Raw genomic sequence first — 20,174 nt, 5'->3', positions numbered from 1 at the left:
TCCATATAACATCTCAAATGGAGCTCGTTCGATACTGGCATGGTAACTGTTATTGTACGAAAATTCTGCTAGTGGAAGATACGTATCCCAACTCCCTCCAAAATCCAACACGCATGCCCGTAGCATATCTTCCAGTGTCTGGATCGTTCTCTCACTCTGACCGTCGGTCTTGGGGTGGTACGCCGTGCTAAAATGTAGCTGAGTGCCGAGCTCATTGCGGAATTTCTTCCAGAACATAGATGTAAACCGAACATCGCGATCAAAAACTACCGACACAGGCACCCCGTGTCTAGCCACCACCTCACGCACGTAAATATCTGAAAACTTCTCTGCGGATATACCTTCGGATATCGGAATGAAATGAGCATTCTTCGTCTGTCTATCCACAATCACCCATATGGCATCCACACCCCTCGCCGTCCATGGCAACTTCGTAATGATGTCCATCGTGATCTCCTCCCACTTCCACGGGAATGCGTAGCGGCTGGACCTTACCATGAGGCCACTGATGCTCGGCCTTGACCTTCCTGCAGGTCAAGCACCGCTCTACAAACCAAACAATTTCCCGCTTCATGCAGCGCCACCAATAACTTAGCCTCAAGTCCCTATACATTTTCGTAGCTCCTAGATGTATATAGAACTTGGACTTATGCGCTTCCTCTAATATCTTCTGTCTCACTCCCCCGGTCACCGGTACCCACACCTGGCCACACTGCGTCAAAAGACCACGACTATCCTTAACAAACAAAGGATATTGTCCTCGGATTCTCTCTACCTTCCAATTCTCTTTCTTCACACCCTCAACCTGAGCCTCTCTGATAATCTCCAACAATGGAGAGATCACCGTCATTCTTAAACATACATTCCCAATCGGGGAACCCGCCGTCTTACGACTCAACGCTTCAGCCACTACATTGGCCTTCCCTGGATGGTAAAGGATCTCACAGTCATAATCCTTCAGCACATCCAACCACCTCCTCTGTCGCATGTTGAGGTTTTGCTGGTCCATCAAATACTTCAGAGTCTTGTGGTCGGTGTAAATGGTACACCACACTCCGTACAAATAATGCCTCCAAATATTGAGGGCAAATACCACTACCCCCAGTTCCAGATCGTGAGTGGGGTAATTCGCCTCATGCGGCTTCAACTGTCGTGAGGCATATGCTATCACGTGCCCTCTCTGCATCAGTACCGCACCTAACCCTGAGATCGATGCGTCACAGTACACTACCAGATCATCTAATCCCTCAGGTAGTACAAGGATCGGAGCCTCGCACAATCTCCGCCTCAAGGTCTCGAAGGCTAACTGCTGATCCGTACCCCACCGAAATGTCACATTCTTCTTGGTCAGACGGGTCAATGGCACAGCAATCTTGGAGAAATCCTGGATAAATCTTCGGTAATAACCCGCTAGACCCAAGAAGCTAAGAATCTCTGATGCATTCTTTGGTACTTCCCACCGCATCACAGCCTCAACCTTGGCTAGATCAACCGAAATACCCTTCTGGTTGATGATATGCCCCAAGAATTGTACCTCTCGCAGCCAGAATTCACACTTGGATAACTTGGCATACAGCTTCTTCCCCCTTAGGGTCTCCAGCACCTCCCTTAAGTGTTGTTCGTGCTGCTCCATGGTCTTAGAATAGAACAGGATATCATCAATGAAAACGATCACCAACCGATCCAGCATCGGTCTACACACCCTGTTCATAAGATCCATGAATGTTGTTGGGGCATTGGTGAGCCCAAACGACATCACTACAAACTCATAATGCCCATACCGAATCCTGAAAGCTGTCTTCGATATATCCTCATCCCGAATCCTCATCTGATGGTATCCCTACCGAAGATCAATCTTGGAAAACCAAGACGCACCCTACAGCTGATCGAACAAATCATCGATCCTTGGCAACGGATAACGGTTCTTCACTGTTAGCTTGTTTAGTTCCCTATAATCGATACACATCCTGTGGGATCCATCCTTCTTTTTCACGAAAAGAATTGGTGCTCCCCACGGGGAACTGCTCGGACGAATGAACCCTCGGTCTAGCAGCTCCTGAAGCTGTGTAGATAACTCCTGCATTTCGGGTGGTGCCAACCGATATGGTGCCTTTGCTGTCGGAGCGGCACCCGACACCAAATCGATGCAAAACTCCACCTGCCTTTCCGGAGGCACTCCTGGTAACTCTTCGGGGAAAACATCCCGAAAGTCCTGAACAACCGGCACACTGACTATATCTGTTGAGGTCTCAACCCTCATATCTGAGATATAAGCCAAAAATCCCATACATTCTTGCTGCAGAAACCTCCTAGCCCTCGCAGCCGAACAGAGAGTCGGCCCTCGCGTTGCCCTATCACCATGTATCGCCAGTTCTCCCCCACTTGGGGTCCGAACCCTCACCAACTGATGCTCGCAGTCGATCATGGTTCCATTAGCTCCCAACCAATCCATTCCGATAATCACTTTCAGCCCTCGCAACGGTATAGGGACTAGGTCAACTTGAAACCTCTCGCCGAACACATTCAGGACACAATCCCGATACACCCTCGAAGCACTAATGGTGCGGTCATCCGCAATCTCTACGTCGAGTGCGGAAACCAAAGCTCATGGCGTGTCCCGGAACTTCTTGCTAAGTGCAAGTGACACAAACGATCGGGTAGCACCCGAATCAAACAAGACATGAGCAGACATACCATTGACCAAAAAGGTCCCTATGCAAGCATAGATCACACATAAGTTATACAAAAGTAATATAGGAAGGGAATATTAGGTATGTACCAGCTACAACATCTGGCGCTGCTCGTGCCTCTTCGGTGGTCAGCTGAAACGCGCGACTCTTAACTACCAGGGCTTCCACCTTAGCAGGGCGACCATCGGTCTTCCTCATTGTGGCGGGAGCAGGCGCCACCACTGCTCCTCCTCCTCCCTGTAACTTCGGACAGTTGACCGGCTTATGGCCGGTCTGGTTGCAGTGAAAACAGATTAAGCCGTTCGCGGGGTAGTCCCTGCTCATATGGCCCTGTTGGCCACATGCATAACATCCCAAGCCTACGATACGGCAAGCTCCACTGTGTACCCGGCTACACTTGGCACATCGGCCCCGACCCTGCTGACCCTTGCTGGGAGTGTATGACGTCTTAGGCTTCTTAGCCTGTCCTACTGCTGCCTGAGCCTGCTCAGGCTTTCACTTCGTGCGGGATTCCAACTCCATTTCCCATTCCCGGGCCTTCTCCACCATTTCATTCAGGGTCTTGCACCCCGTAAAGCTCACAAACTCCTGGATATCATCTCTCAGCATGGAATGACATCGGGTCCGTCTCATCTCCTCATCGGTAGCATACTGTGGGATCAACAAAGCTTGTTCCCGAAACTTGGCGGTGATCTCCGCCATAGTCTCGGTTGCCTGCTGCAAATCATGAAACTCTCGCACTCGTCGTTTCACCTCAATGGGTGGTGCAAATTCCAAATCAAATCACCGAACAAACTCAACCCATGTCATCTCAGCCACCCCAGATGGTCCCACCTGCCTAGTAACCTCGCCCCACCAAACCCGGGCTCTGTCTCTTAGCATGCAAGAAGCAAACCCAACCTTTTCCACATCCGGGCAAGAACTCGTGCGCTGGGCGTTTTCGATATCCGCCACCCAACGTCGGCTGACAATGGGGTCCCTGACCCCGAAAAACTCCGGCGCCCCATATGCCTTGAACTCCCGAAACGATGGAGTTCGGGCCCCCAACTGGCCCCCAACAATCTCAGTCCTAAATGATCTGATTTTCTCCTCCATGATCTCCGTTATGCCCTCCATGACCGTCCCAAAAATGACTGGGGTAGCGTCAAGGATGCCCCTGGTAACCTCGGCTGCAATAAGCTCGCACAGCCTCTCATCTATGCCGTCTGTAGTGTCACCCGATCCAATCCCGGATCCAGATGCCGATCCTGATCCTCCGGTTCCGAAACGGGTCACCACCATGCTGAACTGGAATGTCATAAATCATAACGATCAGGATCTCCATAAAACAGATCTCTCCACACCGGTCCTCCTTGAAGTCGTCAGATCCAACATTGGTTCGGGTACAGGTCCTGTGCTTCCAGTAGTACGGGCCCAATACTACCTTCCATACCTACCTGTACCTTTCCCCAAGGCTCTACCTCATAACTCCAATTCATCCCAAATAATCCATATACTACCAACCACCTCATAACCCAAATCCTAGGCTGTTCTAAGATTTTCTCTACCCACATCAAACAGACCAATCATAACAGGTTGCCTTTATGCATGCAAATTATACACAGAAGAGGATCAAATAGACTTTCGAATAAAAGATTCTACCCTAGAACCACAACCAGACAAGGAACAGGAAATAAGGCCAAATCGATCATTCTAAGGCTATGAGCTCCTAACCGTATATAATTTTAAAATCATACACATAGCAAATTCCATACGATCATCCAAGTTCAAATATTAGAATAACATGGCTAGCACATTGGGGAACCACTTACTTGGCTTGGCTGATCACGCGCGTTGCACTCTCATCTTTTCCTTCTTTCAAAAGCTTTTTATGTCATTTTTGAAAACAAATTTACCATTTCCTTAGTTTGAGTCCTGACACACCCGAGAGTATGCCTGAATACCTCAAACCAAGGCTCTGATACCAACTTGTAACTGATAGGTTTTATACAAACAATCCTATGTGTGCATGCAACCCTAATTGGATCTATGTTTTCACTATAAGACATACAACTATATGAACACAAAATAAACCCTAGCATGCTTCTATAATTTTCGAAAATTATATAGAAGTGTAGTAGACATACCTCTGTTGTTATATAGCAATAACAACTAGTTTCCTTGATCTCTTGAACTCTTGAAAGCAAGCACCACAATTGTAGTGCCTCTAATGGCTCACAAACACCTTGAAGCAAGAAGGCAATTAAGAGAGAGAGGGGAAGGATGCTAATTTCGGCCCTAGGGTTTCCCTTGGAATCAAGTGGCCTAAAATTGAAGCATAGGGCATCTATTTATACTGTAGGGTGCTAGGGTTTCAGTCTAAACCCTAATGGATAGCTTAGCCACCAAGCAGCCCAAGGAACCTTCTGGAATGAGGCCCTTGGACGAAAATATGATGATCCCTCATCATAATTTCGTTCCCCCTTAGTCCATCAGGTTTCCCAGCCCAAAAACCAACTATCACACATTTGACAGTTTATACCCCTTTATTTAATTAATCTCTTTTAGTCACCAAATTAATTCCTAATTAATTTATGACTAATACTAATTAAATAAATATGATTTCTCCTTTAATATATTATTCTTATAATATATTAATAAACCATAATATCTTCTCTCTCATATCAAATTACCTTGTCAAGTTGCTTTGGTGAAGGCAACCCAAAAGGACCATGCACACTCGGGTCAAGTACATACCAAATATAGTTACGGACTTAGACACTAATCCAACAGTCTCCCACTTGGATAAGTCTAGTAACTACATCTCACATATGACTTCCGTATCCGATTAGCAATCGTAGCTTTCAATAGCCGCTGTCAACTCTGACCAATAATCTGTCCTTCAGATAAGGGATCGTATAATCCTCTGTTCTAGATATCATGCTAACAATACTTATTGTTTAGCATTTTATTTCTTGATCTCTGATTTGTTCGACATAGAACTCAGTTGAACACATCAACTTCATCCTGACCGGGCCCGGCACATAAGTCAAACCAAATCATCAAGTGGCCAAGATATCGCTTTTATTCTCATAGAATAAAAGGAACAGAAAAACGTCGACTAATATGCCTTTATCATTTACTAGTTAAACCACACACAATAATGCGTTTTATAACATCAAGTTACTGATGTGTTTTCGCATTATCAATGTATAATCAACCAGCAAACAATAACCATATCTCTAGGTTTAAAGATTATATGATATTATCATCTTGCGATCACTTGTGATAACATTCATGAAGTGATACCAGCAAGTGTGGGTCTATTCCAATGCTCAATACAAATTTCATAAGCACTCATAAACTTTGCAGCAAACCTTTGCTATGTCTAAAACTTTTCAGACAATCTACAAACAAATTTATGACAATCTTCCTTCATATCTACTTCCAACATATGAACGATTGTGGACTGTTCGAATAATCTTATTATTCAGGAAGTCAAAACATGCAAAATTGAAACAATAGATAAATAATCAACACAAGATAGAAGCTTTCTTATAAATAACACACCTTTATTTAATCATCAAATGTTGAATACATGATCATCCATTACAAGTTTCCTACCTATCTAATCTAAACTAATATCGTCCTTCAGCCCTACGCTCCTAGCGTGCTGCAAATGCTTAACCCTACTCAGTCCCTTCGTGAGGGGATCTGCTGGGTTATCTTCTGACGATACCCTCTTCACAACGAGGAGTCCCTCTTCTACTCGATGTCTAATAAAATGGTATTTCCTGTCGATATGACGAGATCTGCCATGATCCCTTGGTTCCTTGGTTAAGGCAACCGCTCCTTCATTATCACAGAAAATTTCCATGGGCTCTTTTATGGATGGCACAACTCCAAGGTCTCCAATGAAGTTCTTCAACCATATAGCCTCCTTTGACGCCTCGCTCGCCGCAATGTACTCTGATTCGCACGTTGAATCAGCTACGGTTTCTTGCTTGGAACTTTTCCAAGTCACTGCTCCTCCATTCAAGGTAAAGACCCAGCCCGACTGCGATCGGTAATTATCCCGATCTGTCTGGAAACTAGCGTCACTGTACCCTCGCACCCTTAAGTCATCACTCCCACCCAGGACTAGAAACCATTCCTTAGTCCTTCGTAGGTACTTAAGAATATTCTTGACAGCAATCCAATGTGCCCTACCAGGATTCCCTTGATATCTGCTGACCATGCTCAAAGCGAAAGCCACATCAGGGCGAGTACAGGTCATAGCGTACATAATTGAGCCAACTGCGGAAGCGTAAGGTACCCGGCTCATATCAGCTATTTCTGCCTCTGTACTCGGGCTCTGAGTCTTACTCAGTTTGGTATTGCATTGGATTGGTAACTCCCCTTTCTTGGAATTTTCCATACTAAAACGTTTTAGTACCCTTTCCAAGTATGTATCCTGACTGAGTCCTATCAGTCTCTTACTTCTGTCTCTCACTATCCTTATTCCCAGAATATATGCAGCGTCTCCAAGGTCCTTCATAGCGAAACACTTCCCAAGCCAGGACTTGACCTCCTGCAATGTTGGGATGTCGTTTCCTATGAGTAGTATGTCATCGACATACAATACGAGGAAGCTCACTATACTCCCACTGGCCTTGACATATACACATGACTCATCTTCATTTCGCAGAAAGCCAAACTCTTTGACCTTCTCGTCAAAACAAAGATTCCATCTGCGAGACGCTTGCTTTAATCCATAAATTGATTTCTCAAGCTTGCACACTCTATTTGGATGCTTTGCATCGACAAAACCCTCTGGTTGATTCATGTAAACATCCTCAGCCAACTTCCCATTTAGGAAAGCGGTTTTTACGTCCATCTGCCAAATTTCATAATCATGAAACGCAGCTATCGCAAGCATTACCCTAATAGACTTTATTTTCGCAACTGGTGAGAAGGTCTCATCATAGTCAACTCCAGGAGTTTGAGTAAAGCCCTTCGCGACCAATCGCGCTTTATAAGTGTGCACTTTCCCATCCATGTCTGTCTTCTTCTTGAAGATCCACTTGCACCCGACCGTCTTACGACCTGGCACATTGTCAACCAAATTCCAAACTTGGTTGTCATACATGGACTGAATCTCGCTATCCATTGCCTCTTTCCATTTAACAGACTCTGGGCCTGCCATGGCTTCCTTGTAGCTGTTAGGTTCGTCCAGATTTACTAGTGTACTATCACTAATAAACGTATCCCCGTCAGTAGTAATATGGAAACCATAAAACCGGGGTGGAACAACAACTCTACTTGAACGTCTAAGAGGTAAGGACTGGTCAATAGGTTCAACAGGAGTTTCCTCCTCAGGTTGCATGCCAGTGTCAGAGGTTCCTTCTTCTCCTGACTCTTGAAGCTCTTCAAGGTCAATCTGACTCCCACTGTCTCCTTGGCTTATGAGTTCTCTTTCTCTGAAAACCCCTCTCCTAGCAACAAAGACAACATTGTCATTTGGTCTATAGAAGAGATAACCAAAAGACTTCTGTGGATAGCCGATGAAATAACACTTCTCACTACGAGGTTCTAGCTTGTCGTGAGTCTCTCGTCTTACGAAAGCTTCACAACCCCAAACCTTGATATGTGCTAACGAGGGAGCTTTCCCTGTCCACATCTCGTGAGGCGTTTTGGTAACCTTCTTGGTGGGAACTAAGTTAAGGATATGGGCGGCAGTCTCCAAGGCATACCCCCAGAATGAGATTGGTAACGAAGCACGACTCATCATAGAGCGAACCATGTCCAACAAGGTCCGATTACGTCTCTCAGCCACACCATTCAATTGTGGCGTTCTAGGAGGCGTCAATTGTGAAACTATTCCACACTCTTTCAGATAGTCGTGGAACTCAAGACTTAGGTACTCTCCCCCTCGATCAGATCGAAGCATCTTGATTTTCCTGCCCAACTGATTCTCCACTTCATTCTTGAACTCTTTGAACTTTTCAAAAGTTTCTGACTTTTGCTTGATTAAGTAGATATATCCATATCTGCTATAATCGTCTGTAAAAGTCACGTAGAAGCGACAAGCGTCCCTTGTGGTGGATCTAAAGGGTCCACATACATCTGTGTGTATGAGATCTAATACACCCTCACTCCTTTCACATGTGCCAGTAAAGGGTGACTTGGTCATCTTCCCAAGTAAACAAGACTCACACACGTCATCGTCCCTAAGGTCGAAAGACTCCAAGACTCCATCCTTTTGGAGTTGGGCTATGCGTTTCTTGTTCACATGGCCAAGGCGACAATGCCACAAGCATGCTTTGTCCAAACTTGTGGACGAATCAATATTCAAAACATCATTTCCTAAATTATCAATAACTAACACAGATTCATAAATCCCATTACAAGGTAATGCATTGAAATAAAAGACACCATTCAAATAAGCATTAATAGAACCATTACTATTATCAAATGAATATCTGAAACCTTGTCTAAACAAACCATGAAAAGAAATGATGTTTCTTGCCATATCTGGCGAATAGCAACAATTATTTAAATCTAGCCCTAACCCACTACTCAACACTAAGGAATAAACTCCGATCTTGGTTACTGGTGAAGACTTCTTGTTTCCCATGATCAAGCTTATCCTTCCATGCTCCACTTCCCTACTTCTTTTTAGGCCCTGCATATCAGAACAAATGTGGTAACCACACCCTGTATCAAGAACCCATGAAGTAGCAAATGATGAGTTATTAGATTTAATTAAATACATACCTGCGAAGGTGGGTTTTATCTTCCCATCCTTAATATCTTGCAGATATTTAGGGCAGCTTCGTTTCCAGTGGCCCTTCTGGTGGCAATAGAAGCACTCTGCTTCCTTGGGGTCAGAAGAGGGCTTAACAGAACCTGCTTTGGTCCCACTAGAAGAAGAACCATCTTGGGTCTTACCCTTATGGTGGCTCTTGTAAGGAGCCTTCCTCTTCTTTCCCTTTCCTTGGCCAATTGCCAACACAGGAGCAGCTACAGTAGAGGATGATGCAACAGATTTGTCCTTGAGGTTGCTCTCAGCTGTCCTCAGGAGCCCTTGAAGCTTACTTAGGGTGACCTCTTCCTTATTCATGTGGTAGGTCATTCTGAACTGGCTGTAGCAGGAAGGCAAGGAGTGGAGGATGATGTCGATAGCCAAATCCTCATCAAACTTAACATTAAGTTTGAGAAGACGATCAACATATCTTTGCATTCTTTGCAAATGAGCAGTTAGGGATTCTCCACTCCCCATCTTAGCGGTGATCATGTTGGTGATGATCTCATAGCGCTCTTGCCTCGCGCTCTGGTGTTACCTGTCCAACAAATCTTGATGCATCTCATATGGATACATGTCCTCATAGGACTTTTGGAGTTCGAGGTTCATGGTGGCCAACATGATGCAATGAACTTTCGTTGCATCACGCTCGTGGGCCTCAAAGGCGGCCATCTCTTCAGGAGTAGCTTCTTCTGGGTTGATCCTTTCAAGCTTCTCGTCTAGGACATATTCTTTGTCCTCATAACGAGTTATCATGCGAATGTATCTCATCCACTCGTTGAAGTTCGAGCCATCAAATGTCACTTTTTGACACAGGTTCATCAACGAGAATGACCCAGAAGTGTTGTTGTTTGCGTTTGCGCTTGACATCTGAAATAGAAAGGAACAAAGTTTGATTAGAATGAATCCCTAATTAAACACCCACATGAGAAATTAGGGCTAGGATCCAACAACATTATTTACAACTTAGAAAAGGGATGCCGTAATCTAAAAGTAAATAATTTTAAGGTAAGTGAATGACGATTCACTAATTTTCACCATGAAAAACGAAAGAGGTTAAGTTTTAAATGTATTTGAAAATTCCTAGATTTCTTTTGAGATTCATTGAACATTTCAATGGCATGTTTAAATCTCGATATGCACTTCAAATTTGCAACTGGGATGCCGAGGATCGCAAACAAGTTTGTGAATAACCATGCGAATCATCATGGTGCACTTAATGTCTTCATCACCTAATCAATGTGCTGGTTAGCCACGCACGCTCCATTGATCTACGATAAGACATCGAGCCACCCTTTGTCACCAATGTCAATCCCAAATTAGTGTGCTGGTTAACCACGCACGCTCCACTAACGTTTGACAGGGGTACAAAGTGTAATTCCATGGAATAGCATCATTTTCACATTTTACCCTAAAGTAACTAAGAGTGGGAATTTGTAGAACAATGTAGTTACTTTAATATTTCCATTATACTTATAATGAGGAATTAAGTGCCCTATCCTATCCGTTCGGCTAACGACCCTCCACCAGTCAAGCAAGCGGTAGATGTGAGTGTACATCCATTAAGCGCCATTTTATAGGCAGCAACCTTATACCCACCTAATTTATGACTAATACTAATTAAATAAATATGATTTATCCTTTAATATATTATTCTTATAATATATTAATAAACCATAATATCTTCTCTCTCATATCAAATTACCTTGTCAAGTTGCTTTGGTGAAGGCAACCCAAAAGGACCATGCACACTCGGGTCAAGTACATACCAAATATAGTTACGGACTTAGACACTAATCCAACAGTAACGACCCAAATTTTACAAAGAAAAATTTCATTTTTAATTAGTTAACCATATTTCATAAAACCTGAAAATCCCAATAATTGTTTTCAAGAACACCAACATTACAACATTATTATTTTCAAAACATCAGAGTGTCCCCCAAACCATATCGGAAAAGAGAGATAGAGTGCACGGCGCATCATCACGCCTTGCCTTTGCCCTTGGGCTCCGATGTACCTGAAACAAATCCACAGACGGTAAGCTGAAAGCTTAGTGAGTCCCGTAGAGCATACCCCACACAACCACATATCACATTAGCTATAAAGCTATCTCTACCACATATCACACGACAATTAGCTATGAATCTATCTCTACCGTTAGCCACAAGGGCTATCTCTACCATTGGCCACAAGGCTATCTCTACCATCAGCCATAAAGGCTGTCTCTACCATTAGCCCTAAAGGGCCATCTCTACCGCATACCATGCATACATACATATCACACCTCTACATAGCAAGTAATCCAACTAACGTAAAATGGGCCGGCCTTGGTGCCTTAGACCCATTGGTATGGTGAGAAAACTCACCTCACAAAGTTGAACCGGCAACTGAATTCAGGTGTGTCCTAAGCTGCTCCTCCCAAACAGCCTATAACCAACAAGTAAATAACCTTAACTCGGCCCCTAAGGCTCCTCTGAGTCAAACCTGGTCAAAGTCTAGGTCTGTAGTCAAGGTCAACAGTCCATATTGACCTTAACTCGTCGAGTGCAATCAGCCACTCATCGAGTCGCCTAGTCATTCTAGAGACTCGTCGAGTTCGTAGATGTTTACGACCGTAAACTCCCAACCGAACACTCTTGACCGTGAACCCTTGGCCGTAAACCTTTGGCCGTGAACGAGGAAACCCTCTCGACTCGCCGAGTCTCTTGCACGACTCGTCGAGTCCCTATTAGTCCATTATGTTTACGGCCTTTTCCAGTGGGACTCAAGGTCCCAAACTTTAGATCTATCCTCTACTAGTGTGGATAACACGTAAAGTTGGAAACTTTATGTGCATGCAAGGCCTCACATGGCCATAACACCAAAACTAACCTTCAAAAAGGTCCAGATCTGGAACCATATCCTTGTGATAGGTCCAGATCTAAGCTTGCTTCCATTTCCTCAAAGTTGGTCATAACTCTCAAATAGAATCTAGGATTAAGGTAACAGATTCATACCTCAATTCAATGCCCAAGACGAACTAGATGCTAGATCTAGTGTTTTCCCCTTGATACTTCTTCTTCAAGCTTGGAATTCCTTCCACAATCCCAAAGTTTAAGCTCCCAAAGTTCTTACGTCACACACCCAAGTGTTTGCGGCCATAAACGATCTCTTATGATGTTAAGGGAGGCTACAAAGGCGTATAATGTCGTTTATATAGGGGGAAAACCCCAAATTTAGGGTTTTCTTTAAACAGCTCGGACTCGCCGAGTCGACCCTTCGACTCGCCGAGTTAGTCCCGTCCCGCGTTCCATGTTATCACGACTCTACTCAACGAGTTTGGCTCCCAACTCGCCGAGTTCATGCACCAACACCCTACAATAGCAAATTCCAATCAATACTCAAAACAGGTGTTACGATAAATCATAAAGGTTATAAAATATAGTCGAAAAGCAAAAGTTAAAACTAGCCGAAACGACCAAAAGGAAAATTGTAGGGTACGTCGATACCTACACAAATATATAAGAGTCGTTCAAAATAGAGTTTGTATGTGAGAGTTACGGAATTTCAAAGTTTGATTTTTATCGAGGCGCGCACCCACGCGCACCTGACAATCCATCCGTCAGGATACGAGATGACATGGCACAAGGAGAGGACAACATGTGACAGCTCCCTGTGGCTCACGCACAATTGTGTGGCATGCATTGCGCGTAGTGCACCCTAAAACTTGCTATAAATAGAAAGCTCCGGCAGTATCATTCCTCACACCTCAAACACTCTTTCAAGCTCTCTCGATCTGAGTGCCACAACCCTCAAGTGTCTCTCGAAGTTTCGGACTCCCGGTTTTCTACCCTATAAACAATGGTTTCACTTTCTCAGGTGTGTTCATGGCCCCATTTTATAAACCTTTTCGGGGGGGGGGGGTACATGTTTAAATTCAACTATTTCATAGTCACTACTAATTGTATAATATTAGTTAGATAATTATGCTCATAACATTAGGATGATATTATGCACAGTAGATACTATGCCTAACTTTTAAGGATAATATTATGCCTAGTTGTTATACTAACTCACACTGATAGAAAATATCATACCTAGTTGTTACACTGGCCAGTTTCCAGGAACGTCGATTCTCTAGTCGTTATTATAGCCAATCTTTGGATAAACTTAGTACCTAGGAGTTACTCTGCCCAAATACCCGGCTACGCAAAACACTCTAACTTGATTATATATTTATAAGATGAATAATATATAATAAGCATCCCATATAAATACAATGAGGAATAAAAACACGACTGACCAGTGGAGGCTTCAAAAACAAGTGGTTAGATGAGACATGATTCATGAACACGCTAAATAACCTTCAGCTAGCCCCCGGCCTATAATCATTAAATCTTAAGTGAGCGGGAAAGATATGTATAGATCTATATGGGATTGAAACTCCCACCTGTGGTTGCTAGCTACAACTTAACGGCAAGTCGAAGCAGGCATATCTTTCTAAACACATTTGCGACGTCCGATGAAACATCATGGTTTTTGGGGAACTCTCAACAGTCATAACTTGATTATAGAAACTCATCCTAACATTGTTAAACGAAAAATAACTATCATATACTACTACTACTAGGAAATAACCTAAGAAAGTAGTGATAGTACACTCAACTCGAAGGAGCAAGCACAAGATAGTTAAGATAACTAAACAACTACAACACGTTTTATAATAATAAAACCTATGAAATCACCAACATTATGTTGACTTTCAAACCACATATATTCTCAGGAGAATGAGCCTGGAAGATGAGGGAAGTAACCCCGGTGTTGCAGTTAGAAGTTTACGTGTTCTTTTATTTTACTTTGCTTTTTTGACATACATGTTTCTCGAACAACTATGTAATATATTTTATTTAATGAATAAAAAGTAACGTTGCATGATATTGCGGTATATTATTCAATAAATGTCTATGGCCTAAGATCCAACATCACTACCTCGTACAGCGTGACGTTTCCGCCGCTCAGGTCAGGGGTGTGACAACAGGTTTATTGGTTTGATTTTCATATCATGAATTATATGTTGTATATTTCCTATCTTTTGATCTTTTATTTTGTTTTAAGGTTATGAAGTTATAGTAGCATTATTGCAATGTGTTCATCAAATATTAAATCTTTGACTTTTTTATGTTTTAGAAGAAAAATGATTCAAAACTTGTAATATATAATTTATATTGTTTGTATTCCCTATTCCGAATGTCTATCCTCGGGATTTGCTCACATAATTTCTAAGCTTAACCTACTATTTTGATATTTTCTCACGTTAGTAGCCGACTTAGTTGTTTTAATACAAAAGATTGATGAATTTAATTATGGACTTTTAGAAGACTACTTTACATTATGTTTTAAATATTAATTACAATTTACATTTTTTTCTTATTAATTGGAATGACCTCATATACTATTTTAACATATTATATATAATATTAAAGCACATTTGGTTTAGGAATAGTCAATTTTATGGTTATAACAAATTAGCCACATATATCGTCTACTTTCTCTCCTTCGTTCACTATATTTTCTGCTTATTAGAAATTGCCCATAGGTTATTTGGGTTTTGTCTCCTCCGGTCCTTATACTTTCACGCCCTACTGCTGGACTATATTGGAGGTCCTTTTTGCAAATTCTATGACTTCCATTCGTACGTGTTATGTTCCGGACGTTTTGCCGACAATATTCTCCAATCACTTTTCTTTGTTCACTTCCTACCCACGTCCTCCATTTGACATCAACTTTTGGGTCTTTTCACGTCACCCTTGCCTCTGCCTTTCTTCCAGCTGCTTCGTATCTACCGTTAACCGGTTGTTTATCTTGATTTCTCTTTGTTTTTTTTTCGTAAGTAGTTCGATTTAGGGATTAAACTCATACTTTAGTTTGTGTATGCTTTTCTTACTTTGCTTTCTGTTCTTCCGAATTGACAATTATTTTATGTTGCATACCGATAATGCCCAAAGCTTGTAAGCGTACTCTGTTTGAACCTGTGGAATCTTCTAATGGAGGTGTTGTCTCTGGGTCACGTAAATCTCGACGACTTTCTGCTCTTTCTTCCCGTCTTTTGCTTTCCTCACTCCCTTCATATGATAACTATGGTAATTGCTCATGTGTTTGCGAATTTTGTGGTGCGTTCTTTTGGTATGCTGAGAGAGTTTTGTCGTTATCCCGTTGTAATCATCCATGTTATACTCGTTGTTGTAAATCAGGCTCCATGATATTGCCTTATCCTCTTTCTCCACCACCTGCAATAGCTGTTTTGTATGGTCATGCGACTTTCATTCAAAGTATTAGGGCTTATAATAGCATGTTTTCGATGACATCTCTTGCTGCTGTTGTGGACGAAGAGATTAACAAAGGATCTGGTCCTTATGTTTTTAAGGTTTCCGGCCAAATATCACATTGGATATGGTCACTATGTCCTGAAGATGGTAAAGGTCCACGTTTTTTACAGCTTTACATTGTTGACACCGAACATGAATTCTCAAACAGGTTGCGTGCTTTTGATGATCCATGAAAACCGCCATTAGATGAACGTGTTGTTGCAACCTTGATTCGAGAATTGACACTTCATAATGAATACGTACGTACTTTCAAGACCGCTATAGAAATTGTTGATGCTGCTCAATTGGATTCTTATGCTGTGCGTCTTTTTAATAACGTACCTGATCATAGGTATGAACCTCCATTGTCTGGGACACTTGGTTGCATTGTTTGTGGTGATGATTCTGCGGCCAACAAGTATGACATCATTGTGTATTCGAAATCTGGACATCCACGGTGGGTTAGCAAAGCTCCACCCAAGTTATATGGCATTACAATATCCTTTACTATTTCCATTTAGAGAGGATGGTTGGTCCCCGCGTATGAAATTGTGTAACGAAGCCGGTTCTAATGCAAGAAATCTAACAGTAAATATGTACTATGCTTATCATATTCATGCGCACTCTAATATTTATTCGTTGGTGCTTAATTCCTTTCGTTTGTTCCAAGAATATTTGGTGGATGCTTATACATGTATTGAGCAGAGCTGTCTAGACTATTTTCAAAGTCACCAAGATCAGTTAAGATCATAATATGTCAGTGGAATTTATGAAGCAATTTCTAACGGAGACACGGAGAGTCGATCAGTTGGTAAAAGAGTCCTTTTGCCTGCGTCTTTCACTGGTGGTCCGCGTTACATGTACAGTCACTATCAAGATGCGCTTTCCATTTGTAGGGTGTATGGAAATCCACAATACTTCATCACATTTACATGTAAAGTTAATTGGCCCGAAATCAGGCGCTATATGGATTTTCAACATCAACATGATACTCATAGTAGAGCTGACATCATTGGTCGGGTTTTCCGTATGAAGGTGAACTCATTTATCACTTTTTTGTAGGAGGATAAGACTTTCGGAACTGTCATTGCATGTGAGTTTTATTGTTATTCATATTTTATGATAATCTTTTTAACTTTCTCCTTTTTATTGCTATATTTAACTAATTTTTGCCTTTTTCAGATTCATATACAATTGAATTTCAGAAGAGAAGTTTACCTCATTGTCATACATTGCTATGGGTGTCCGATTCAGATAAAATTCGAAATCCAACTACTGTTGACAACTTTATAAATGTTGAACTTCCGAATCAGTGTTCTGAACCTTTACTATATCAGACAGGTACAACTTCTATGATACATGGTCCTTGTGGTTTGTTAAATCTGAAGTCTTCATGCATGAAAGATGGGTATTGTGCAAAGCGGTATCCGAAACCCTTTGTTCATTCCACGACGTTTGACAAACAAGGTTATGCCCATTACAAGAGAAATTCGTCTTCAAGTCACACTCTTCGCAGTGGTGTCCAGATAGATAATGGTTTCATTGTTCCATATAACAAAAGACTATGTTTTCGTTTCAATGCACACATAAACGTGGAGTACTGTGGATGGAACATGATGATCAAATACCTTTTCAAATACATTTCTAAAGGTGTAGACCGGGTGCGATTTACGCTTCACAAGACTGATTCTAACAAAGAATGTCCGATTGCTATAGAAACTCCTGTTACTGATGAGATTCGAAGCTTCTTAGAAGGCCGCTACATCTGTCCCCACGAAGCGGCATGGCACATTCTTAACTTCCCGATTCATGAACGTGACCCACCGGTGATGATACTTCCAGTCCACTTAGAAAATATGCAAACTGTATATTTTAAGGAAGATAGTCGTCTGAAGGATGTTGTACGAAATCTCGGGTTCGCAATATCACCGCTTCTTGGTTGGTTCAATCGTAACAAAGATACCGTCGTTCGTGATAATGAAAATCAGAGTAACAGTGAAAATGAAACTGAAGGTTTAGATTTAACCTACATAGATTATCCATCTAAATTTTGGTAGGATAAAACTACAAAGTGGTGGGTGTTGAGGCATCGGAGTATGTCAAAAACGATCGACAGACTTGTGTTCGTACACCCATCTACTGGTGAAGTGTTTTACCTGCGTCTCCTACTTTGTCATCAAAAAGGTTGTATATCTTACGAGGCTGTTCGCACTGTTTCTGACCGTGTGTACCCAAATTATCGAAGTGCATGTCACGCATTGCGTCTGATCGGTGAAGACAAAGAATGGATGATAGCATTCACCGAGGCATCACAGTGGGCAACATCTTCACAGTTGCGCTCCCTCTTTTGTCACTTGCTTTTATTTTGTGAGGTGAGCAATCCGCTTGCATTGTGGGAAACCGGTTAGCGAAAAATGAGTGATGACTTACTGTACAACATAAGTGCCAATGTTTCTGTTATACGAATGCACATTACTGACTTTCACTTACAACAACAATTGTTATTTGATTTGGAAAAAATACTTAGATCATGCACGCCATCAAAGTCAGTTGCAGACTTCCACTTACCATTACCATCGGAGGCTGTTGTCGCTCTTTTGGAAAATCGGCTACTTTTAGAGGAAACCTGTTACGAAAAGGAACTTCTATAAAATCAGCATCAACAAATGTATTTTGTCCTCAATTCAGAGCAGATATACATTTATAATGCAGTTGTATGCGCAGATAGGAATAAAAACCAAACCTTACTCTTCGTTTATGGCCACGGTGGAACTGGAAAAACTTTATTGTGGACGACCCTGATTTCTTACTTCAGATCAATTGGTAAGATCGTTCTCGCAGTTGCTGCTTCAGGAATAGCATCCTTACTGTTACCTTTGGGTAGAATGGCTCATTCTAGATTTAAGTTACCGATCAATCTTTTGGAAATCTCGACATGTGACATAAAAAAGAGAACATCACTCGCAGACCTACTGAAACAGACTTCTATTATTATATGGGACGAGGCTCCAATGAGCGATAGACGTTGCTTTGAATGTCTCGATCGGTCGTTGAAAGACATTTTTGAGTGCAACACGCACCCGTTTGGTGGCATGTCCATGTTATTAGGAGGTGACTTTCGTCAGACCCTTCCAGTATGCCCAACGTAGATCATTGCACTCACTTTACCGAACTCACATTTATGGCCATGTTTTCAGGTTTGGAAACTTAACCATAACATGCGGTTATCGGACAACAACAACAAACCTACATTTGAACTCTCAACGTCGACATTTGCATCATGGTTGCTTGCTATTGGAGATTGACTTTTAGGAAAACCAGATACAGTTGATGCGGTAGATACAAAGTGGATCCAAATACCCGACTCACTTTTGATACCTCCAGGAGAAAATTCTTTGCAAGATTTAATAAACTTTGTATATGGCGACGGAATTCTGACGGATCCCTCTCCCATTGATCTATCCGTTAGAGCCATTGTCTGTCCAAAAAACAACACAACAAATGAAATAAATGATCTTATTTTGAAAATGACTCCCGGTAACTTCAGAATCTGTAAAAGTGTCGATACTTTAGAAACTAATGGTAACCAATCCTCAGAATTAGAAGCCTTCTATCCCCCTGAGTACCTAAACGAATTACACTTTTCAGGAATCCCTCCACACAAACTTTTACTGAAAGTAAACACACCAATCATGCTAATAAGAAACATAAACCAAAGCGAAGGATTATTTAATGGTACACGTCTGATAGTCTCACAGTTGTTACCAACAGTAATTGAAGCAATAATTATCACATGAACCTCCATTGGGAAACGTGTCTATATACCACGCATAAAACTCATACACAAGAATACTGACACAACTTTCACCTTATTTCGCAAGCAATACCCCATTAAAGTTTGTTACTGTTGTGTTTTGAGCATTCTAACACTCCTAAGGTGTTCATGCAACCCTAAATACCTTGGATCTATGTTTTCACTAATTATACATGCAATGGTGTTTCCAAGGTATTAAACCTATAACTAGCATACAATTATCATATACCACACAAGAATCTAGTTAAGATAACATACCTTATGGTAGAGATTGAAGTCTTGATGTATCTAGCCTTAAGATCTTAGCCCCAATAGTGTGGAAGCCTTAAGTGGAATCACAACACATCATGGACAAAGGAGGAACTTTGTCCATGCACCCAAAACCACCATGAACTCCAAGAATACACTTGTGTCGATTTTGGGCAATAAGTATGTATTTATATGTGGGATTTCTAGGGTAATGGATATAACCCAAATCCATACCCATGGGTCTTATGATCCATGGTTCATGTGGCCCAAATCTTTATGTATCCATACATAAACTTGGTCCAACATGGATC

At 42.0% G+C, this 20,174-nt stretch overlaps 1 protein-coding gene across 1 annotated transcript; it reads left to right on the top strand.

Moving 5' to 3' along the window:
• Positions 1–15,430: 15,430 nt before the first annotated feature.
• Positions 15,431–17,857, top strand: LOC145111313 (uncharacterized). The gene is made up of 5 exons (XM_079047600.1): positions 15,431–15,575; positions 15,687–15,969; positions 16,153–16,261; positions 16,863–16,893; positions 16,983–17,857. The coding sequence occupies exons 1-5, from the start codon at positions 15,431–15,433 to the stop codon at positions 17,855–17,857; spliced, it is 1,443 nt and encodes a 480-aa protein (XP_078903726.1).
• Positions 17,858–20,174: the final 2,317 nt, after the last annotated feature.

This window comes from Lactuca virosa, chromosome 5 (assembly GCF_052849685.1).
Source record: "Lactuca virosa cultivar CGN04683 chromosome 5, Lactuca_virosa_CGN04683_v6, whole genome shotgun sequence".
Classification (NCBI taxonomy): domain Eukaryota; kingdom Viridiplantae; phylum Streptophyta; class Magnoliopsida; order Asterales; family Asteraceae; genus Lactuca; species Lactuca virosa.
This window is presented reverse-complemented; position numbering and strand designations above follow the sequence as displayed.

Excerpts from the sequence above, each read along its gene's own strand:
- LOC145111313 (XM_079047600.1), top strand. The coding sequence starts at position 15,431 with ATGCCCAAAGCTTGTAAGCGTACTCTGTTTGAACCTGTGGAATCTTCT. Across the intron at positions 15,576-15,686 it reads CCCTTCATATGATAACTATG|GCTCCATGATATTGCCTTAT; the intron begins GTAATTGCTCAT and ends GTTGTAAATCAG. Across the intron at positions 16,262-16,862 it reads AATCTGGACATCCACGGTGG|GAGGATAAGACTTTCGGAAC; the intron begins GTTAGCAAAGCT and ends ACTTTTTTGTAG.